The 24339-nt window shown below is 26.3% G+C and overlaps 6 protein-coding genes across 13 annotated transcripts; 3 read left to right on the forward strand and 3 right to left on the reverse strand.

The window, feature by feature from the left end:
• The first annotated feature begins 84 nt into the window (after positions 1–84).
• On the forward strand, positions 85–6904 carry LOC411474 (nucleoporin NUP188 homolog). Its single transcript, XM_394949.6, has 5 exons — positions 85–377; positions 522–732; positions 864–1334; positions 1413–1537; positions 1617–6904. Exons 1-5 carry the CDS (start codon positions 349–351, stop codon positions 6499–6501), a joined length of 5721 nt encoding a protein of 1906 aa, XP_394949.4. The 5' UTR covers positions 85–348; the 3' UTR covers positions 6502–6904.
• Positions 6802–12015, reverse strand: LOC409075 (mesoderm induction early response protein 1). 7 transcript variants are annotated; one of them, XM_006570699.3, is made up of 5 exons: positions 11964–12015; positions 9801–9931; positions 8492–9553; positions 8290–8417; positions 6802–8030 (listed from the first exon to the last, which is right to left on the reverse strand). In XM_006570699.3, exons 1-5 carry the CDS (start codon positions 11998–12000, stop codon positions 7415–7417), a joined length of 1974 nt encoding a protein of 657 aa, XP_006570762.2. In that variant the 5' UTR covers positions 12001–12015; the 3' UTR covers positions 6802–7414. The 7 variants fall into 7 exon arrangements, with proteins under 7 accessions (XP_006570762.2, XP_006570761.2, XP_006570765.2 ...); XM_006570698.3 differs by having other exon boundaries at positions 6802–8033; XM_006570702.3 differs by having other exon boundaries at positions 6802–8033; positions 9801–9936; positions 11964–11982.
• A 465-nt stretch (positions 12016–12480) lies between these two features.
• On the forward strand, positions 12481–15083 carry LOC411473 (carnitine O-palmitoyltransferase 2, mitochondrial). Its single transcript, XM_394948.7, has 7 exons — positions 12481–12525; positions 12629–12669; positions 12795–13353; positions 13429–13962; positions 14046–14529; positions 14654–14846; positions 14949–15083. Exons 1-7 carry the CDS (start codon positions 12481–12483, stop codon positions 15079–15081), a joined length of 1989 nt encoding a protein of 662 aa, XP_394948.6. The 3' UTR covers positions 15082–15083.
• On the reverse strand, positions 14843–16905 carry LOC409074 (V-type proton ATPase 21 kDa proteolipid subunit). Its single transcript, XM_392599.7, has 5 exons — positions 16664–16905; positions 16464–16512; positions 16301–16384; positions 15842–16238; positions 14843–15777 (listed from the first exon to the last, which is right to left on the reverse strand). The coding sequence occupies exons 1-5, from the start codon at positions 16722–16724 to the stop codon at positions 15745–15747; spliced, it is 624 nt and encodes a 207-aa protein (XP_392599.1). The 5' UTR covers positions 16725–16905; the 3' UTR covers positions 14843–15744.
• On the forward strand, positions 16844–20392 carry LOC725421 (SET and MYND domain-containing protein 4). Of its 2 annotated transcripts, none has more exons than XM_016915869.2 (4): positions 16844–16954; positions 18063–18903; positions 19023–19662; positions 19737–20392. In XM_016915869.2, the coding sequence occupies exons 1-4, from the start codon at positions 16911–16913 to the stop codon at positions 20243–20245; spliced, it is 2034 nt and encodes a 677-aa protein (XP_016771358.1). In that variant the 5' UTR covers positions 16844–16910; the 3' UTR covers positions 20246–20392. The 2 variants fall into 2 exon arrangements, with proteins under 2 accessions (XP_016771358.1, XP_026295100.1); XM_026439315.1 differs by lacking the exon at positions 16844–16954 and adding an exon at positions 17299–17396.
• Positions 20393–20697: 305 nt separating this feature from the next.
• LOC411472 (dynamin-1-like protein) lies at positions 20698–24218 on the reverse strand. The gene is made up of 7 exons (XM_006570705.1): positions 23775–24218; positions 22975–23539; positions 22642–22889; positions 21833–22543; positions 21298–21622; positions 21011–21222; positions 20698–20915 (listed from the first exon to the last, which is right to left on the reverse strand). Exons 1-7 carry the CDS (start codon positions 23874–23876, stop codon positions 20859–20861), a joined length of 2220 nt encoding a protein of 739 aa, XP_006570768.1. The 5' UTR covers positions 23877–24218; the 3' UTR covers positions 20698–20858.
• Between the last annotated feature and the right edge of the window lie 121 nt (positions 24219–24339).

Genomic DNA, 24339 nt, shown 5'->3' on the forward strand with positions numbered 1-24339 from the left:
GTTTTGTTAGAGATTATTTTTCTTTAATCCATGAACTGCGCGCCAATTGTTGGCGGGAAATCTACGGCAGTGTAACCAACGTGAATTCTAGGGTCCCTGATCATTTCTATCTTAACATATATAAATCAATAATTGAATTAACTGAAAGCTGCTCGAATGTTTATGTCAGTCGTTAAATTTTGTACATTGATTGAGGTTATGTCTCAATTATTGTTTATAATACATATTAATCTTGAATTATTATTATCAAATAGAAAGTAATATTAGATAGTATATTTAATTGAATTTCATATAAGACAAGATATTTTATATGCTTTATATAAGCTAATATAAATCTATATATTGGAGATGGAAGTACCTATTGTAGAAAGTTTACCGTAAGTAAATAATATTTAATTACTCGATTAAAAAAATGTTTGATCTTTAGATTATTCTAAATTTTAAAAATAAATTTATTTTTCATGTTATGGATATCTCTATAATTAAAAAAAAATATATATATATAAATTTTACAAATTAAGTTATTGCAAGGAATTATGGTTTTTAATATCGGATACGGTATGTCGATGTGAAAAACAACTAGTAGAAGATGAAATTAAAAAGGAAACTAAACTTCTTAAAGAGGGATTATTATTTTTTAAACCATATACAGAAGTGTCACTTCAAAACATACCTAAAAATGACCCATCCCCTAGAATGTATGAATTAATTAGTAAACTTGCTCCACTTCTTGTATGTATTACATATTAAAAAAAAATTATAATATTAAATATATTTAATATAAATAATATTATAATATTAAATAAATTTTTATTAATTTTTCTGTAATTATCTGATAATAAATAATAAATTATTTATTTTAGAACTTAGATGCCATGATTACATGGGATCTGGTATGTAATTTTATAAAATATGAATATAGAAATTGTGCGGAAACTTTTGCATCTCAACTAATAGATTTTACATCAATGAAAGTATTAATTGATGATATATGGGAATTTTATTATTCTGAAAGAATGACCTTGATAAAGTGCCTTAAATTAATGGTTGAGTATAAAGATGAAGATAAAGGACATCGCTATCAAAAAGAATTTGCAAAATTCTTTGATGATGTGCTATTTGGAACTCTATTAGATTCTATTCGAAAACAAATAGAAATGCTAAAAACAATAAATCCACCTTTACGATCACAACTATGTACAGAAGAGTATTTATACAGATTATACAATAGTAGTCTTATTGAAATGCGAGAATTACTTCATATATTAACAGTCATTATTTATGATATACATATCGCAGATACTGAATTTATGAAGTTTTATGAAAGTATTGGAGTAAGCATTATATAACTAATAATTAAATATTATTAAATATTATTAAATCATTATACAATGATAATTTAATATTTACAGGGAGAACCAAGACGATTAGCAAGTACAAAAAGTCATGAAGATAAAAAAGCAATTGCCAGGAAAATTCAAGAAATACAATACAGTCAAGTAGCATTGTTAATAGTAGCATTAGATATTAGAAAACAGTATGTTTTTTATACTTTCTATTTTTTTATTTAAAGTTTTAAATATTATAATATCAATAAAAATGTATTTTCTTTGTAGTTTTAATATGGAAGATTGGATACATAGTGTGAGAAATAGTATGCAAGAAACCTTTGAACAAAAATGTATTCGTGATAACTTTCCTCAAGATAGTCCACTCTTTTTATCCTGGATGTTAGCAAATTATGCCATTGATCCTGAAAATATTGATACTTTGAATCGATTTAAACATTTTGGTATCAAAGCTATAAAATTAAATGTTTTTCATTACTTGCAAGACTTGATGAATAGTGAAATGATTTGTGAAAAAACTCATTATGCTGAAGTTGTACGAAGTAGTGTGTACAACCTTCTTACTTTAGCATGTGCTTTTATTAATGAAGATAAATTAAATGACGAAAATGAAAATGAATTAAATTATATTTTCAATGCTGTTGCTGCTACAATTCAGTTTCCTGAAACTGCAATGCGATTTTGGAAAGAACATGATGATGGTTTATGGTTGATTTATAAATTTGCAGCTGAACAATTTCCATACGAATTTGAACCATTAACAAATATTGCAATTGGATTAGCATCTGCATCAGAGTTGAGTGCCGAAAAAATCGCAATAGAATTAGATAATCTTCCATCATTAACATTAGAAGTACCGAGGCAACGAGACTATAGCAAATCATTCAAACCGTATGAACAAGAATGTGTGATTCACAGAAATTCATATACTATATCAGAAGATTGTCCATGTGAAAATATACGTATATTATCAAGTGGATCTGAAGTAGTGATATTTCGACAAAGAGCAAGTTATTGGCATGCTTTACATCACAAAATAGAACAGCTGTTTTCCCAAGCAGGCGGTGGAATTACAGGCTGTAATAAAATGAATAAAAATTTGCCAGAGCATGTTTCACAAGGTTTAAAATTGTTAAAAACATTAGCTAAACATATAGAAATATGGAATAGAGAAAACATGGTTATTCCAACGGAATTAAGTTTTGAGATCATAAACAGATTTTCTTATCCTGTATTACCTGAAGAAAAAATGTATATATACAAAATAGTTGCAGCTTGCATCAGTATTTCATCCGAACTTGTGTTAGAATATCCAGAAGAAATTTTGTCTCGAATGCGAGCGGGTGTTTATCCAAGGTTTAATAATCGGTATCAAAAAACATTAGATTTTGCTGAAGCAGTTTCCTTCGACGGTGGTATAATTGCGTCATGGTTATCTGCAATAGAAACGATCGCTCATTCTTATCCAATCTTGAATGCATATTTGGATATTTTATCAAAATATTTAATCAGAAAATACAACGAGGAAGCTCTATATACAATAGAAATACCTGGCATGGTGTTTTTATTGCAAGGTGTTTTACCAAAATTAGATTTCTGGTATTTCGATTCGGATGCGGAAAGAACTGACTTGTGGTTAAAAAGCATGTTTTGTCTTCATAGAGCGCTCGAATCTAGTTTACCAAAAGAGGATATACGTAATGAATTACAACTTGTTGTTGCATATAGTTTACTGTATTTAGAACCACGACATGCTTTACTTAAATTAATTCGTACTGGCGAACGTACTTTACATAATAAAATGATGGCAGAAACAGATTGGATTCGCGGGAAAGGTTTCAAAGCAATCAAAAGTGTACAATTGGCTTTATCTGTAGTAAATAGATTACTTATATTCCGAAAATCCTTAGGTTTAGAAATAGGAGAGAGATCACCATTAGAAGCTGCATTATATTCTTCACCTCGTGTACCAAATGGACTTTTAATAGTACCTACAATTGTAAATTATTTGTATGTTTGGTTCAGTCCACCTTTGCAAGCAATGGCTGTCAGATTATTAAAAAAATTTGCTGAAGGATCATCTATGTCACTTTTAGTTTGTATGGGTATGGATGGTACAGCTATACGAGAGACTTTTGCTTCTCGTAGAGGTCTTATGTCACCAACTTGTGTCGCAGACGTTAAAGTTGCTATTCTTGAACTGGTTGCTGTATGTCTAGAAAAGCAGCCGGGTCTTACAGAAGCTCTCTTTAATATTGTACATCCAGCAGAATGCAAACGAATCTTTCCTCGATCGGTAGAAGAATTTTTTACTGAAGGATGTAGGCAATTTTTAGTTAAATATTTAAATCGAATCTATGAAAGAGACGATATTGTTAGCGACAAATTATATAATAGTACAATGGCATTATTACGAGCAATGTGGTATCATAGAAATGAAATTCTTGTAAATTTTTTTCGAAAACGTGAAAATTTTTGGACTCATCTTTTTGCTCCGTTTTTCAGAGAGATATTACCAGGTGTAAAAGGTTATTCTCATTTACTAGATATAATTACTTTAGAGTTGTTCAAAAGTACCACATTGGAAGATGATTTTACTATGAATCTGAAAAAACTATTGGACAAATCGAAAGATTACTGGAAAAAGTTGGCAATGTACATACTTGATGATGTACATACCGTTAAACAAAAACCTTGTGAAAAGCGAGATATTAATATTACAGATTCGTTATATGAAACCAATTTGGAATCTTGGTACAATTTTATTGTCACATTAACTGACGAAAGAATAGCTATGAATTATCCTATTAACGTATCACAAGCACAATTAATAACGCAACGTTCTTTAGAATCGCTACTTGAACGAATCAAGCAATCTTATGATGTTTCTAGCCGAAAAATTACTATGTTGCTAGCTTCTTTATCGCTTCGATGTATTACTTCTTGGAAACAAATGTGCGTTGACGATTCCAGAATTTTTAAATGTGGATTGACACAATTAATGCAAGAAATTAGTCAAGCTTATTGCACTTTTGGAAAATCTTTACGTCAAACATTAATTTCTTTGCTTCTCGGATGCATACAATGCGTGAAAAGTACTTTACGCGAGGATATATCAAGTCTTGAATATCTTCTATCACATTCCTGTACAATTGCTGCCTGTGAATTAGAGGAATTAAAAGAAGCTGCTATTCAATTAGAAAGAAGAAAACAAGATCATTTGGTTAAACGAAAAGACATCGATTGTAAAATAGATACGATTGATAGTGTAACTACGCAAAAGAATGCCGAAGAAAGAAATGCAGAAACTGTTCGCGGAATTCGAGAAAGTTTACCAGCAACTTTAGCTGTTTGTATGGTTACCCAAGTATTACGTTCTTATATAGAACGAAATACTACAAAGTGTCAACGAAAATCTAGTTGTGTACAATTTCGACAAATGATACCGGAATTGATGACATGCATCGGTGTTACTTTACAAAAATATTCATATCTAAGATTTAGCACTGCTGCTCTTAATTTGCTTAATTTAATCATTCGATCTCCTTACGCTTTACATCCGATCAATGAAAATGATATTGCGAAATTATGGCTAAGCTTAATTCCACCTATTGACATTGGAAATAGTATGTTAGATTCATTATATGACGATTGTCCAAATGGACAATGGCGATGTCAGGATTGGTGGCCGCTTTATACACTTGGTCTTGAATTTTTAATAGGACTCGTCACTAGAGAAATGCCTAATGTTTATATCAAATCTATCACAATGTTTTTACATTCTCATGAATATCAATTAATGGTTGCGTCAACCTTATTAAGACATACAGCGGATCTTCTTGCTGCCGATTTGGTACAATCTCTTGTTGCTCTTATTTATATTATTGCAACGCAACCGTATGTTTGGAATTCGATACAACCAAATGTTTGTGAGACTCTAATTAAATGTATGTATTTGGCATATGATAATACTGTAAATCTATTGCTAAGACCACGAATTCTCAAATTCATTATTGATGGTATTAGTGTGGAAAGTGCTGAAGAATTAGAATCTTGTGATAAAAGATTGCCAAGCGGTGAATTGAAATTATTAGTTAACAAATTGATCATTATAAATACAACCTGTGCGTTAAGTTTCGTTCATTTTTCACCGAGACTAAATACTCTTGTAGATACTATATATACGCAAGATTTTTGCTATACTCCAATGGCTGAAATGAATTTTGGACCACCTCATATGAGCATGAGTTCCGGACCACGATTAACTTACGGCACAATCATTAGTTCGACACAATTATTTACACAGGCTCTACATTATCGATCTCAGCCCATCAGTTCTTCGTCCGGTTCACTTAGTAAACAAACAGATAAAACAGATTCTGCTAAAAAAGAATGGGAACATGCTGCACCAGAAGATCGGCGAATGCATTCAAGCAAAGATCTTAGAAGGATTATTCATGCAGCATCGGGTTCCACATCAAGATCTTCTTCTAATGTAGGAAGTGAATTTTTGGCATATGTAAGTGGTTTAGATGTAACTGTGCCATTATTAAGCAGTCCAAGACTTGTACGAAGACCCTATGATCCTCTTATCTGTGAAAATACTATTCTTTCAAGAGCAACAGCCTTAACAAGCGGTAGACATGTAACAAAAGGAATATCAAATAATGATAGTCCTGTTGTAGCAAAGTATCAAAAATTTAGCGATCCTTGGTTTGAATCTATGGATGAAAATAATACCAGATTCGCTCTTGAAATTAATCTCGTATTGATTTTGTATCAAGCTCTGGAAGGAGTTAGAAGTCCAAGAATCGCTCTTCGAGATCGACAACTAATAGCACGCGAAACAGTGACTGAATTAGGAGTTTTCTTCGATTTTCTTGAACATCGGGGTACACCTGATGACTGGCAAGTTAAGGGTTCATTAATCAATTCTGATGCTAAAAGTATAAGAACTATTCAACAAACTGTTGATTTCAATCAAACTATCTTACCCGCTAGATTAAAAGAAATACAAGGAACTATATTCAAAGAAAATGTGCACACTACAGGAAAATACGCAATTAATATTAATAACATACAATTTTTACCTTTGATGGGAAAATTATTTAAGACTGTTGTGGAATCTTTAGATTTAACACAATATCGATAACAACGTAAAATTTCGATAAATATATATGCTTTAAATTTAAAAAAAAGAAAAAAATGAAAGAAATTATTTAACACCATACAAAAAATTGATTTATAACATACGTTGGAATTCACAATAAAATAACAATTTTTATTATAATTTTATGTTTTCAATATATGTAAAGGATAAAAAAATTAGTTGCAAGGATTCACAAATGTACTTCAAATTTTTTTTTGTGTCGATAAAATAATGATTGAGATAACAAAAAGTCACATTTAACATATTGTGCATCCTTGATGAAAATATAAAAAAAGAAGTATATAGTCATCAAATTTCATTTAATTTAACCATTTCAAATTACCAAAATCCTATTTCTTTCAGATTTGTAAATTGTAAATTTTTGTACAGTCAGTAGTAGCAAGAATTAGATACGTGTTTTAAATAACGATTATTATTTTTTATAAATTTATCTGTTATTACAATTCTGTAATTGTATTATTCATTCGCTTTAATAACATTTAATTATTTATAGATCTGAAAATGTGAATCATTTAGACACATTTTAAACTTGTATTCTTTTTGTAAATCTACAGGATCATCAGGAATGGTTATAGGAAAGTAGAAAGCAGAAAGTATGGAAAAAGCTGTAGTAATTTATGTTCATATACCACTTAATCTAATCAATTATCTTTCCAATTTTACTTAATTTGCTATCATTTATTTCGATTTCGCGAAAAACTTTTTTTTCCTTTTTTTTTTTATTTTCGCTATAGAAATTAATAATCATATTACGATATAGTATAAAAATATAATTCGTGGTATTAACGAATATTATATGTTATGACGATAATGATAACGCGAGTGTTAAATAAATCACATCGCACCAAGACATTTGACACCTTCCAGGCTGGAAACCTGAAAGTCGTGTTCGACGCTAAGGAGGTAAATGAGGTAAAATGTTCTCTGGTGATGGTGTATCATGCACATCATTATTTCTCGACGTTACTCGCGAGCGATAAAAATTATTAGAGGCAGTAGAAGTGATGGTAGAACTGCTTGTAACCGTGCTTGTAATTCCAATGGCCGTAACCATTGGAATAGTACTTGTTGTTGTCGTATTTATTGAGATCGTCGTTACGATACAGGAGGTAGAATGATTTCGAGATGTCAAATTCGACCACATATGTGGATTTGTATAGCTAGAATCGGACGGTGAACAATCGGAATGACGAGTTGTCGCAGTACAATATATAGATGTTGACAATATAGTTGAAACAGAACCTGAAGATACAGTTACAGCAGTTGATATCGGTGGTGGTGGAGGTGGAGGTGGGGGTGGCGGTGGTACTGGCGTCGGTCCATTCGAGTCTACTAAAGAATCAATTACAGAACCATCCCATGGTTCCGCTGATTTTGCTTCCTCATTATTTGGAACACTAACGGTTGACCTTTGTCGTTTCGCATCACCGTATAGTAAACAATGAACGTTTGGTGAACTGCTACGATCGCGAACACCCTCTTGTTCTTCCAGAAATCGGTCCATATAGTCCCTGCTTACGATTCAACGATCTTGTCATACTTCAAGTTTTCAATCGTAACATAAAAATGTAACAATAGAAACTATATAATTCGATTAAAATTTAATTGATTACAAATTTATTTAATAAAAAAAAAAGAAAAAGAAAAAATATATAATTATTATAATAATTTAAACTTATAAACGTATAAATATTTTATTTTTTTTTATGGATATATATATATATATATATATAATTTTTATTAATATTATGAAGCAGAGAAAATACTCACGTGATACCAGGATGCAAAGCATATTTTTTCTTTTCTAAACGAGCTTTGTATGTAAATATATCATGCCTTTCTGTTTTCTTCCAAAGATAATAAAATTGCACTAATTCTCCAACAGATCGCGTTCTAACCTATTATAATAATTTACATTATATAAATATTTCTTATTATCATAAAATATTTCAAGTTTATATATGATGCATACCTTATTTTTTTGTATAAGATGAAAATCTTTTCCATAACTTCGTAATCCAGATTCAAAATTATGACACTCTTCTTCTGACCACAGACTAACTGCATCCGTTGGTGGTACGACGTTCATTCTTCGTCTCCTTAATGCCTCTTCAAGATTATAGCCACATTGTAACAATAAATATAAAGCTTGTTCATCATCTCTGATATGTGACCCTGTAGGAAGAGAACCACCTTTTACAGCTGGTAATTGTGCCCGTTCTAAGAACTCTTCAGTTTCCTCTTCAGGTATATGGCTAGGATCCCATAACATCTTATCCTCATTTTCATAAGGTAAAGCATCATCATAATGGCAAAGACCTTCTGGTATAGCTGCTTGATAATTAATACCAACCATGATTGTCTTCTTCCATTCTTCTTCATCTGGACTATAATCACAATCATCTTCTTCTTCTTCGCTTTGTGGTCGTGAAACACTTCTTAGTAATCTTGATGTGCCTATACCACTACTAACTATTCCATCTTCTCCTCCATCTACCATACCACTGCTAACATTAATTTCTACTCCACCACCAGTATTATCATTTGTTGTACAATTAGCAAGTGCGGTTATACTGCTACATTTAGCAGTATTACCACCAATAGTTGAAGTCGTTCTTGTGCTTTCATTGTTACTACAACCATCCATCATTGAACATTCTTCCACTTCACCTTCTTCATCATCTTCATCATCATCATGAATTCTATGTCGTCTGCTATTATCTCCAGTACCTACACTATTGGTATTATTTCCTTTCATTGTTGATCCTGATACTAACGACGACGAATCTTTTCCTTTTACCAACATTTCTGTATAAAATTGCTTGAGATCTGGTTCATTACTAGTTGCATCCGCTTCATCGTCATCTTCATCATCATCTGCATCATTATCTCCTTTATCTGAATATTGTCCTTCAATTTCTGGATCGCCGCTTCCAGATGGAATTAACATTCGGTCTGAACTGTTTGAATTTTCCGTTGATGGATCCCCGTATCCATACATCGCAAGTAGGTCTTTTAGTGGCATATCACCTTCCTGAAAGAAGACAAAAACACAAATGATTACCATGCCACATATAACAAACAGACTAAACATACGAATCTCACTACGAGAACGCACTTTGAGTCCAAAGTGTTGTAGAAACTTATCATAATTGTAATTATTTATGGGCTTGATTTTTTCATTTCACAGGCTTGATCCTAGAATAGTTGGGATCAGAAACTTGTTACAAAATGAACATTGTATATGTTAAATATTTAACTCATTCACCTCAGAACTATACCTTTTGTAAGTTGGACAACTCGTTGTGAGAATCTTCACTACCTTCTAAAGCTTCTTCTTCATCTAAAGTCCGCTCATCATCAAAATCATTTACCATCATTTCTGTAGCTGGACCCATATCATAATCTCGATCTGCCCTACAAAATATTAAATATATAAAATTATATTTATGTTTTATTTTTGCATTAATGGATTATACAAAATATTAAAACCTAATTATTAATTTATTTCTACTAACATGTTTATATTTCTTGCAGTAATCAAAGTAGAAACATATCACGTAGATATTTGGAGATTGTATCTATTATACACTGCACAATGCACACTGAATAAAAATGATGAAGAATGTCCTTGAACTATTTATATTGTTGATTTTTTCTAGTTCTATTGACTTATTTAAACACTTTTATCATATAAAATAATGTATTAAGAAATAATAACACACAGAATGTAAATTATAACGAATATCTAACCTTACATTCTTATGATATTAATGCTGATTTTACATTCATGATAATAACTTATTTTTTATCAAACAATATAATATCAATGAATTATATTTTAGTTTTGTTGTTTTTGGCACTCCGTATTATATTGAATTTCACTACACATCACTAAAAATCGTTGATTATAATGTACATATTCACAAATATAGTAAATTTTTCGGCACAAAAGTTTCATGATATATCTAACATTTTTCTAAGGCACATTTTTAATCGATCACGAAATTATTTTAACTGTATCAAGAGAAATCGTACAAGATTCTGATAAATCTTGAGAAAAAAAATTGAAAAATGCACAATATATTATTTATATTCGTTAAATGTTCCATTACGCTTCTATAGCATTCTAAAAAGCGGGAAATTCGTGAAATTCATTAAAACAACCAATCACAAACACTTTAGATTATATAGACAGTATTTTGCTATTGGTTGAAAAACATATTTTCTTAAATACATTTTTTTACAATATTTGTTGCGAATATATCCATTATTTTATAGTACATTAAATTTTTAATAAAATTTTATATTTAAAAATTATAAAAATTTATTAAGTTTTATATATATTTATTAAATCTTGTATATATATATATTTATACTATCATCAAACAGAAAAAAAGATAATATTACAAAGATAATATAATATTATAAATGATTCATATATAATCTCTTATATAATTGATATAAATTATATTTTCAAAATTGTTAAAAATAGAGAAAATTATAAAAGAAAAAAAAATTTAGAGTAAAATATATTTTAGAATTATTATACATTTTTATATTTTAAATAAAAACATATATATAGGCATACATAACATATAGGAATATAATATTAATATATTTAAAACAAATGATTGCATCTTTTTTTATATTCGTATATAATATATATTTTAATATATTCATGATTTTTGGAGAATCAATTCTAAAAGGCAAAATAAATACAAAAATGTTTGAGGCTTATTTATTAAGTTATAAGCAATTTAATTTTATGTTAAATGAAATATGATAGGATGAAAGTGTAACAATGATATAATGCTAAAATCTTTTTTTTTTTATTTTGTTATAAATAAGCTTCAAATATTTTTAAATACTAATTTTTGTTTGTTTTAAAATCGATCTTCGAAAGATATATTATAAATATATTAATATCCTACATATGATATAACTATAGAGATTAATATTTTTATATAGTCATATATATATTTTTATATATTTTTATATGTCATAATAATGTCGACTATTAAAAATTTCAATGATTTCTAAGGCGATTTAAAGTAATTTTTTCCGAAAATTATTTAGCAAAATTTTTGTTTCAACTTTATTATTGTATATTATGTTATTAAATTTTACTTTGAATTTTTATGTTTTTTGATAGTTTTTGATGAATAGAATTCAAAAATGTTAATTTTAAGTTTAGAAATTCACTTCAAAAATTCGTGTGTAAAGTTAATGATTAGAATATCATTTATTGATTTATATTCATAATTCGTCCAATGAACGGAATTGCATTTGGATAATGACTATTTAGGCGCGATAAGTCAAATTTGATTATATAGATTATATAAATTTTGTTTTTCTAATTAGTTCACACAAAATATAATAATACAATTATAAACATTGTTTATTCGGTAAGTTGATTCATTATTGAAACAAAAATAACTTACCAAAATAATAATTATTGTTGGAATTACCGGCCGCCATAGGCGGCCGGAAAAAGACTTTGACCTAACCAACTCAGTAACTTTGAAGATGTTATTTAATGGATTTTAATGGCTGTCATTCACATGCAGACAGTGACTCCGCTCATAGGACAAACTGGAAAATAAACCAATATGGTGTCTTGTAACTTGTCAAAAAGTGCTTAAAAAGCACTAATTTTATATACGAATAACTTTTAAACTAATGAATTTTTAAACTTAAAATTAATATTTTTGAATTCTAATTATCAAACATTATTAGAAAGCACAAAAAAGAGTTAATAATTTTTAGTGCTTCGAAATAAAATTTAGGCTATTATCTATTTAAATTAATAGAATTATAAAAATATACAAAGAAATATATTTTATCTATTAATATTTTATTTTTTATATTATACAAATATTTTATATTATTACACATATTTTTTATAAAGTTGTATATATAGTGTGTAATTGTAAATAAAAATTATAAAATAAATACAATATGCTATCTTTTGTATTAAAATATAATTACTTTGAAAAGAAATTAGTAAGATTCATAAATTTTACATATTAATACATATTTAATGTTAATTAACATTCATAAATCAACAATTTCATAATAATTAATATTCATATTAATTATATTTTAGATTGATCAAGATAAAGTACAATTATTATTGCAAATATCAAGGTAACTATATTTCAATATTTAATTATTATATTATTATTAAAAAATATAAAATATATTTTTATATATTATATATTTTTTATATTTATAATATATTTAAATAATATGAAAAAATATATTTATTTTAGAAGAATATCTACAAAAAAAAATGAAGAATATCAATATATTGAAAAAAGTAAAACTCCAACAATGCATTTTCAATTATCTTTACCACGTTTACCTATTCCAAAATTAGAAGATACATGTAGAAGATATTTAAATGCACAAAGACCATTGTTATCTAAAGAACAATTAGAGAAAACTGCAATTTATGTTAATGAATTTCTGATCAAAGATGGTATTAAATTACATAAGGAATTAATTGAAAAAGATGCTAAAAATTGTAATACTAGTTATATTAGTGAACCATGGTTTGATATGTATCTACGAGATCGTAAACCTTTACCTATCAACTATAATCCTTTCTTAGTTCTTGAACCAGACTTAAATTCAGAACAAAATATACAATTAGTAAAAGCTACAAATCTTATTATATCATCATTACGATTTATGAAGTCATTAAAAGAAAATATTTTACAACCAGAAATATTTTATTTAAAATCTGAAACAGCTCATAATAATATATTTCATATTATTACAAGATTTCTTCCTTCTGAATTTAGATGGTATGGAGCTTATTTATTTAAGGTAAAATAATTTTACTATAATTAAAAATAAATGAATAATTTTTTTTACATTTCTGATAAAAATTTGTTACTTTAGGCCTTTCCCTTAGATATGTCACAATATCACAATTTATTTAATACAACGAGATTACCAAAATCAGTAAAAGATGAAATTTATGAAAATACAATTGGAAGACACATAATTGTAATGAGGAAAGGACATTTTTATTCTTTTGATGTAATAGATAAAAATGGTTATATTTATCAACCAAATGTAATAGCTAATTGCTTAAAATCTATTTTAGAAGATACCTTATTAAGTAATGAAAGTCCTATTGGTATACTTACAACATCAGAACGTGATTTTTGGGCCAAAACTAGAACATATTTATCACAAATTGGTAACCAAGAAATTTTACAAAAAATAGATTCTGCTATATTTGTAATGATATTAGATGATGTTTGTGTTGGCACTGACTATAATGAGTTAATTAGGATATATCTCCATGCGGATGGAACAAACAGATGGTTTGATAAATCATTTTCTTTAATTGTTACACAAGATGGATATGCTGGAATAAATTTTGAACATTCATGGGGAGATGGAGTAGCTATATTAAGATTTCTTAAAGTAAATATTAATTTTTTTTTTCTTTTTTGAATTAGAAATGAATTAAAAAATTTTTAGTATCTAATTTTTTTCTCTTCTTTAAGAATGTAAAATATGATATTACAAAACAGCCAAAATTTTGTGCTGATGATATTAAATACCTTCAAAAAGGAGAAGTAGAAAAACTCAATTTTATTGTAGATAGTAAAATACAAAATATTGTGCATACACAAAAAAGAAAGTTTGAAAAATGGATTGAAAATCTAAGTGTTGATCATATAATATTTAATGATTTTGGTAAAAATGAATGTAAAAGATTTGGTTTAAGCTCTGATGCAATTATGCAATTAGCTTTTCAGTTAGCTATATATTATCAAAAAAATTGTGTAGTACCAACATATGAATCTTGTAGTACAGCTGCATTTAAACATGGTCGTACTGAGACTCTTAGATCATGTACAATGGAAACAAAAAGAGCATGTGAAGCCATAGCTCGGAAAAATAATAATTTATCCATGTCTGAACTGAAAAATTTAATAATTAATTGTAGTAAAGTTCACAGTGAACTTTCTAAAGAAGCTGCTATGGGTAATTATAATATTGTATTAATTTAAAATACATATTAAATTATTATTAAATTTTATATTAATAACATTGATAAAAAAATAATGAAGAAATGTAATTAAAAATATATTTATATCATTTTTTATAGGACAAGGATTCGATAGACATTTATTTGCATTAAAAAAAATTTGGGAATATTCAAATTCTTTAAAACCAGCTATTTTTGAAGATTCTGCATATAATAATATAAATAATAATATTTTATCTACATCAACTCTTTCAGATCCAATTATATATGCTGGTGGTTTTGGACCAGTAATAAAAAATGGATATGGAATTGGGTGAGTTTTCTTTATTATTTTTACAAATATATCATTTGCAATTTGATAACATATATAGTTTTAAATATTTTATCTATATATAACAATCATTTTAATGTTTAGATACATGATACAAGATAAAAAATTGGGAACTATTGTGACAAGTTATAAAAGTAACAGCAATGCTAGTGAATATGTAAAATGCTTAGAGAAAGCATTTAAAAATATTCATTCTATAATGGTTTATGGAAAATGATAGTATCATATATAATCATTAGATATAAATTATTAGATAGCAAGGATAACAAGAATTTTTCTCTAATACTGTTGATTATATATATATACATACATATATATATATATATAAGCTTTGACTTTATATATAATATTTGTTAAGAATTTTTATATTTTTATTAAAGAACTTTTTTTTATATTATCTAATAAAAAAATCAATTCATAAATAATATTATACATAGTATATTTTATATATATATGAAACATATATCATATCATATCATATTTATTTCATATAATGCTATAGTTAAAAAATATATATACAATAGAAAAGCATTCAAGAAAGAATGTGTTATGGTCATACTCAAAATATTTTAAATAAAAGATTCTATTGAAATAACGAATTTTATAATATTAAAAATAATTATTTATACACAAAAATCTTTATAACCAAAAGTTGTGAAAATTATTCAAATTAATAATTAAAATTTATACATAATAAAACTATATATATTTGTTCAATATAAAAACAAAATATTAATCTTATATAACAAATTTTAAATTGATTTAAACAATAATTATTTTTATTTTTATATTTTTATTTTAATCATCACTAAGTGGTGAAAGATAATGAATCTAAAAAATATTTTATGGATATTATGTAATATTACTATTTATTTTAAATTTATACTTTATTTCCCATCTTTACTTTAGATGTCTGTAAATTTATATGAATTAATTAGAATTTTAAAAAACAAAAATATCTTCATTAAATAACTTACCATATAAATTCCAACAATTAATCCAAAAAGTCCAATGGCAGAACCAAAGATTTCTACAATAAGAATTTTAACAAAAAGAGCAGAATTCGCTGCATCAGAAAGGGCTGCACCAGAACCAACAATGCCAACAGCTATACCACAAAATAAATTAACAAGACCAACAGCTAAGCCTGCTCCAAACATTAAATAACCAGCAAACCAATTTTGATCACGAACTTCTTCTTTCTGAATAGCTTCAGCAGTAAATTTTTCTAACATTCCAGATAATACAATGGCAGTAATCAAACCGTAAATAGCTACAGCTTCACAAAATATTACCGAAATTAAATTTTTTGTTTTAATTCTTGGTGCTTTTACACCACCTCCAATAATTGAAACTCCTGTTGTATGTATTCCCCTGAAATAATGAATTTATATCACATTTTAAATATAAGTTATTTATAAAAAAATTAAACTTACAATGCAGCACCAACAACAGATAAAGCTACTGCAAGTCCAATACCAAGAGTTGCCCACATATACGGTGAGGTATTTTCTAAAAACCTAATAATATTCTCTTAACAATATTTTTATAGTTATAATCTTAAATAAAAAAATATCAAATTTAAATATGCTTACTTACCATGCAATACTAACACGTTCACCTTTTCCAGTAAATAGATGATATAATACTATAAGAAAATATTATTTAAAATATATAAATTTTATAAAGATAAAAAAATTACATAATCGATTAGTAATATTTACAGTTAATTTTATTTTCTTTAAATAATTAATTATTTTTAGTATTTTATTTAAAAAGAAATAAATAAAAGTCAATACCTAATACTAGAATTGTTGCTGAAGCAGTACCCGCAAAAGTAGTACCCAAAATGTATCTCATTGTGCTATTTTTGTTTCGTTGTTATATGTAATTCTTAAGAAAAATGAAAAAACTTAATAAATAATTGACTTTAATTTTAAAATATAATTTAATAATGTTTCATAAATATTAAGAATAAGAACACTTTATATACAAATTAAGAGAAAAGCGCTCACACCCGCTTTTATCATGTGACGTTTACTCTTAATGGTTACTTATACTACACTAGTGACATCAATTGTAAAAAAGTGGTATTAAACAATATTTAAATTTTAACTTAGAATATTCAAAAATTTATAATTATTTTAAATATTTTATAAAATATATATTTTGATTATAAATGAAGTGAATTCGTAATTGAAAATATTGAAATATATATATTGCTATTTTATTAATTTTTAAATTATCATTACATAATTTAATTAGAATGTTAAAAGATCTTTTTTTTTATTAGTAGTGATATTATAACAATGAATATAATTTTATTTCATTTGTTTATTATATTTTTTAATAATCTTAAATTAAAATATAAATATAAATGTGTCATGAATATATCCCAGCACGAAATCTAATATCTAATTTTAGAATTTATCGCAGCTCATTTGTCTTCTATTTATAATAAAAATACGAGTGTTAATTTAATAGTATAATTATACAATTTATTAATATTTTAATCATGTCTGTTACAAAAGGGTAAATAAATAACTTTTCTTATGAATTTTCATATACTTAAAAAAATATATTTTATTCTTTGTTTTAAAAATTAAATTAAGTAATTAAGTTATACACTTATAAATTAAATCAATAAAAAATTTTAATTTGCATTAATAAAAAAATTATATGTAAAAAATTATATCATCAAAGATACATAAAAATTATTATTTGAATTATAGTATGTTAATATATATATTTGTAAAATATATATATTTTTGAAGGGTTAATTCAAAAGTTCAAAAAAACACAAAATTATTATATAAAAATATTAATTGCAACTTATTTATTAAGTTATAAGCACTTTAAATTTATTTAAATGAAATAAATGAAGCGATAACAAAATATAATAACGGTGTAATGAAATTAGAATGAGTTTCACCCTCTTTTTATCTCACTTCATTTGTCTATAATTTAATCGAATTTATGTATATTTTATATTTGTTTTAATCTCTAGAATCAATTCTTTAAGAATGTTCTATAATACTACATATTTTATTTAACTTACAATGATAAGAAATCTAAAATTACATGATGCAATTGTTAAAATTATACAAAAAAAAAAATTATTTATATCAATTATTATGTATCGATGATGAATATATATAATGAATGATATGAATATGATATGAGTAAAATTTTTCATAGGTATATCAACTTTAGTGAATTTTTTAAAATTGCTTATGATGCTGTCATAGAACCGTATGCAAATAATTTCAAGAAATTTTCTGAAAATGGAGATAGAGAAGAAATGATAAAAGTCCTTATAAGCATACCGAATATTGAAAATATAAAAATTATTGAATCATATAAGGGTAAGGATGATATTAAAGCAGCAGAACTTTGCAATAAAAATCGCGAAATGATAGTTAAGGATGGAATTGTGCACGAAGAAATAAATAAAAGTAGTATCCTTACCGAAACACTGTTTAAGGCCAGTGTAAGTAGTAAATTGTTTCTAGATGCGCTTTTAGATTGCGCATATTATTATTATAATTCGAAAGCTTTTATAAAATGCTTAAAATATTGTGAATGCATGCTTGCACTTCCTGAAAATCTTTACAATTCAACTACTGAAAGTATAAATGGTTTTTTGGAACATAAAAAAGTATGTATGCAATTAGAACGTGAATGCTATAAAAGTTTGAAAGAATCATCTTCTCAGGACAAAAGATTGCTTAAAAAATACAGCAAAAATCAAAATACTTTCTTCGAGATTGCAAATTATGCACCAATAATTCCTACTCTTAATGGGAAACAACATACTATTCTTAAAAGTTGTTCAGATGCTGTTACTTTACAATTTGATGAAAAACGAGGTCGACATCTTATAGCTACCAAGAACATCAAAGCAGGATCTGTTCTGATTGTTGAAACACCATTTGCTTTCAGTACAAATAAAGAAGCACTTGGTAGAAATTGTTTACATTGTCACATTACTCTAATGTCGAGTAATAGTGTTAAAATTCCTTGCTATTATTGTCAAACAGTTAGTAGGATAAATAATTTTAATCCATTTCTATTATTTTATATTTATTTTTTCGTATTTTAATCTATTAATATACTTCTAAAATATTGATATAAATGATTAAATTTATACTTCTACAGGTATCTTTTTGTTCGGAAAAATGTCGTAGTAAAGCGTGGCAAATATATCATCAGTATGAATGCTTCATATTTGATGTTTTCTTTGAAAATGATTCCGAACAAATACAACGAAATACTTCATATTTATTATTAGCTTATAGAATGATAATTTCAGGATTTTTATCTTCAACTGAACAAATTAAAAATATCGAAAAAAAAAAAATTTCTTTTTTAAACAACAATTTCCTTCAATATTATGTTACAAATATAAATAAAGAACGTAGTAATTTAGGAACAAATGAAATTTATAGTCCTTACGATTATCGTACTATATTAAATTTAGAAACTCATTGTACAAAAATGGAACCTAAAACAAATCTTATTCGTGCTATCGAAGCTATATTTTTGGCAAAATGCTTTACTTTTGTCTTGAGTAAAATGGATGTTGTTTATTTAAAAGAATCCTTCATCTCCTTAGCAGTAGCAATATTGCATCACTTACAGGCTATTAATTGTAATGCTTATGAAATTGTGGAAAATATATATGATAAAAAAACACATATTTGGGAACCAAGACAAATAGGTGGAGCAATTTATCCTTCAGTTAGTCTTATAAATCATAGTTGTTATCCAAATGTTGTCCGTCATACTTATCCATCAGGTAAAAATTGTGTTCTTAATAAATGATTCTCTATATTTTATATATTATAAATAAATTTAAATAATTTTTTACAGGAATAGTTGTAGTAAGAACATTACGTTTTGTTGGTAAAGGTACAGAAATTCTTGATTGTTATGGACCACATTGGTTTAGTGAAAACAAGTTATCAAGAATCGAATATTTATGGAAAAAATATCGTTTTCTATGTACATGTGATGCATGTATTCAAAATTGGCAATATCCATTACCCGAAATAATGAAATATAAGTGCAAAACATGTTCAGAAATTATTGGCATAATTGCATTAAATGAAAAAGATATGCAAAATGTATTAAACAAACAATGTAACTGTAATAAGACAATTAATTTAAAAAAGATAAAAAATCAACTTCAAAACTCAATTAAAAAAAGATTAAATGCTATTTCTAAAATGCATGAAGGCCATTATGAACAGCCTCTTCTTCAATTACTTGAGCATATACAGTTTATTGAAAAATTTTTTATCACACCTAATATGGAGACTATCAAAACACAACAATGTATTATACAGTGTTACAATCAATTTGCTTGTATCTCTCAATAACAAAAGTCAATAAAAATTACTAATTATATATAATATATATTATAATATATATCATATGCACACATGAGTAAACACACAACATACACATAGTTTTGGATCTGTATCACAAGTAATCATAAATAAAATTCTTATTATCTGTTACATTAACTATTATTAATTTTTTAATTTTTTCATGCAGTGCAAAATGTTACAAAATATAACAAACTGCTTTATATCTATGATCATTTATATTTACTTTTACATTTCTTATAAAAAAAATTAATTTTTTTAATAATAAGTAAATATTTGTATAACTTTAGAAAAGCTTTTAAAATAAAATTATGGCAACAATATCATTGTTATAAATAGTAATATTTTGATTATTTAATATTATTAAATATTATTATAAATTTATTATAAATGCAGGTGTGATTGTATTTTATTTTTTATACCAATGAAATAAAACTAAAAAAAAATCTTAAAAATTACTATAATTGTAAACATTATTTGCATGAAAAATACAAATTATATACAATGTTTAGACATACATGTGACTTCATTTGTCAGTTTATTAAACCACCAAACTGTCTAAATTGAACTATAAACTGATCATGTAAATAATAGATAAATTCTATTACCACATATGCGTTTCTCGAATTTCACTAATAATATGACCAGCTTGTGTTAATGCCTATAATGAAAATACATAGATCGATAAATTGCTTAAAATTTTAATTTATATAAAAAAAATATTATTATTTATATGATAGATATGAAAATATATACTTTTAGCATATCTGCTGCTTCTTTGCGTCTAACAGCAACATGTTCACTTTCATTTAAAAGAACTTCAGCATGATGTGATTTATATAAATGTGTTACAAGTTCACTTTGCAAGTTATCTTTTACATAGTTAACTAAGAAATGCATAACAGCTTTTGGTACACTATCTTGTATAGATTTTCGTACAATGTAAAAATATGATTTTATCAATCTTTCTGTAAAAAATAAAGTAATATAAATAAACAATATAAAATATTATTTTTTAAAAAACAATTCATTTCTATTCATACCAATCACATCACAGTCTCGTTGTTCTCGTTCGCTCAGTTTACGAGATGTTTGCACCGGTACTTCAGGTAACAGATTTACAGGTTTTTGTTGCGAAGATGCTTTCTGTACTTCGATTATTGGATTTGAACTTGGATTTGGATGGGGAGAAGTACTGCTTTCACGATTTCTTACCGGAGAATTATCAATCGAACTAGTTGAATCAGTTCTTCCTTGAGGTATGAGATTATTTAACAGCCAATTGCTTAAAACCATTTGATGTCCTTGATCCTTATTCTGTTCAGGTAAAGATGTCACTTCTTCTTGATTATTAATTGACTTTACATTCTGTTAGAAATATGTATGTGTTAGTTACATAAAACACAAATTGATTAGAAAACACTTAAAATATTATATTAAATATTATATCATTTAATCAAACATAAAATTATTATATTTATTATATATATATTATATACACATTGTTTAAGATATAATAAGGAAAAATATTAATACAAACAAAATATAAATTAATGAATATTATTAATAATTACTTACTGCTTCATTTGAAGTTATATTACTTGATGTGGTATTTGTAGTAGAAGGAACTTTCCTATTATGTTTTATATGATCTACATTAGAATTTTTTAATAAAGATGATACAAGAGCTGCATCCTTATGAAAATCTGGATGCTTAGTATTAATATATGCTAATTCTATAGCGACTAAATTTTCAACCATTTGATTAGTAGGTGGGAGACGTCGACGTAGTAATTGCGTTACAACATCAACAATACGTTCATGTAATTTTGGAAAACGTAACATTTCTTGCTGTACTTCAGTACCACAATGTTGAATAATTCTTTGCATTTCTTCATGTACAAGTTCTACACATCGTAATGACGGTTCTTCGAGTCTTCGAATTTGTCGTTTAACTAATAATTCAAAGGAAACCTCTGGTACAAATAGAGCAGGTCTTGGACCAGTTGCATTTCGAATAGCCGTTAAAATATCCATTTTTGTAAGACCCGCCAACGGATGTATGGAATCCAATGTTTTTCCAAATGTTTCATGAAATATATAACAAATTCGAGCACCACCACACAATTCTGTTGTTTCAATGTTTCTAGCTGTTCCTTCAATTGTGGAACAATAACTGCTTGCAAATTTAGTAATTATTTGAAGTAAAGTTTGACTTTTGTCACTAACATCCTCACCATATGAATTAAGAAGGGTTTGAAATTGTGAAACCATGACATTTACTCTCGTCTGTTTTTAAAAAATATAAGTTCTACCAAATTATGCCTATTTTAGTTTTTCTAGCTATGTATCACAAATTATTATTCAAAAACTCTCTATTGTATTACCTTTAATTCTGGAAGACAATCCCGAATATGATGCATCAATAAACGATTTAGAGTTTTAGCTAAATAAGGAGTTCCATTTCTGTTTGCCAAAGTAGGATATTTACGTTGCAGAAATGCAGCTTCATCTTTTAATGCATCTTGAATACTTTTATTATTCATTATATCTTGTTGAGAACGGTTAACTACACCAATAATTCCCAATTTTACAGGTATAACTCTTCCACATAATATATCTATAGCATCAGTTCCTACAATTATACAATGATATTTTTACAAATTATAATAAATTATAAAAATTTTAAATAATAAATGTATTAATATAATAAAAATTACCAGCATCCATAAGATCCAATTTAGTAACAACAGCTAATGTACGTCTTCCATCTGGATCCACATCTTTACTAAGTTTTAAACTTTCACTTGTAGCCATATCAGTGTTTGCAGTAACAACAGCCAATATAATAGAATTAGGATTACATATATATTTTAAAACAAGTTGCCGTATTTGACTTTCGATATCTTCTGGTTGGTCACCAACTGGTACTTTTGTAATACCAGGAAGATCAATGAGAGTTAAATTAACAACTGATGTTGAATATATCTTTAAATTAATTGGTTCTGGACAAATTCCTTTATTAGATCCAGCCATACGTTCTGTTTCAGATTCTATTTCTTTACGAATTTCACTAAAATCTATGTAAATTTTATTTTTAGTATGTAAAAATGTGCCCCATTCATCTAGATCTAATGTTCCATTTTCTGCACTTCGATGTTCACGATCATCTTTAGGTGTATAAACAAGTTGCAATATTAAAGGACGTCTAGTAACTATACCAGTACCTCTTGGTAAAAAAGATCGACCAACTAAACTTTCTATTACAGATGATTTTCCTGAACTCTAGAAAACAAAATTATATTTACTGCAACATATCAATACCATAAGTAAATTTTTAATTCACAAAAAATTTATCATAAATCAAATTATTTATAAATCAAATAAATTATATAATTATATAATCTTAAATAAATTTTAGATTATTCAAATGTATTTTTATTTTTAGGAAAAAAAATTTTAATTTAGATTATAAATTATAAATTATCTTTTGCTCATCATTTAAAAAATTTTAACTGACCTGTGTACCAAGTACTACGATTTGTGGTAATTGTATAGCATCAGCACCAACAGTATTAAACACATCTTGTAATTTATTTATTACAGGTATCAAAGCTTCCATTATAAAGTAAATGAAAGATAAATCGATCAAGACAGTTATGCGATACGAGCCGGTGAAAGAGCTCTTTTATTATAAGTAAATCTATAATTACATAAGCTTATAATAGGACTTCAATTTTCAAAAAGTATAATTCTTTACAATTAATATTATTTATTGTATTAATTTTTTCTGTATTGATATTTTTTTTTCTTTTCACCACAAAAATTCTACATTTGCTGTTTCCAACCACTTTTTCTTTATTCCATAATCTATACGCGTGCGCATGCTATAATATTTCACATATTAAAGTATATGTATGTATAAATCTCATAGTTAAAGTATCGTTTCTACTACGTAAATGCAAAATCTGTTTGAGAAAAAAGATATTATTTTTTTTATAATTTTAAATTTTAATTTAAAAAAAATACGTTTAATTAAGATTTTATAAATATATATCAATAGTTATTTTCAAATATAAAATATA

The sequence above is a fragment of the Apis mellifera genome, linkage group LG1 (assembly GCF_003254395.2).
Source record: "Apis mellifera strain DH4 linkage group LG1, Amel_HAv3.1, whole genome shotgun sequence".
Taxonomy (NCBI): domain Eukaryota; kingdom Metazoa; phylum Arthropoda; class Insecta; order Hymenoptera; family Apidae; genus Apis; species Apis mellifera.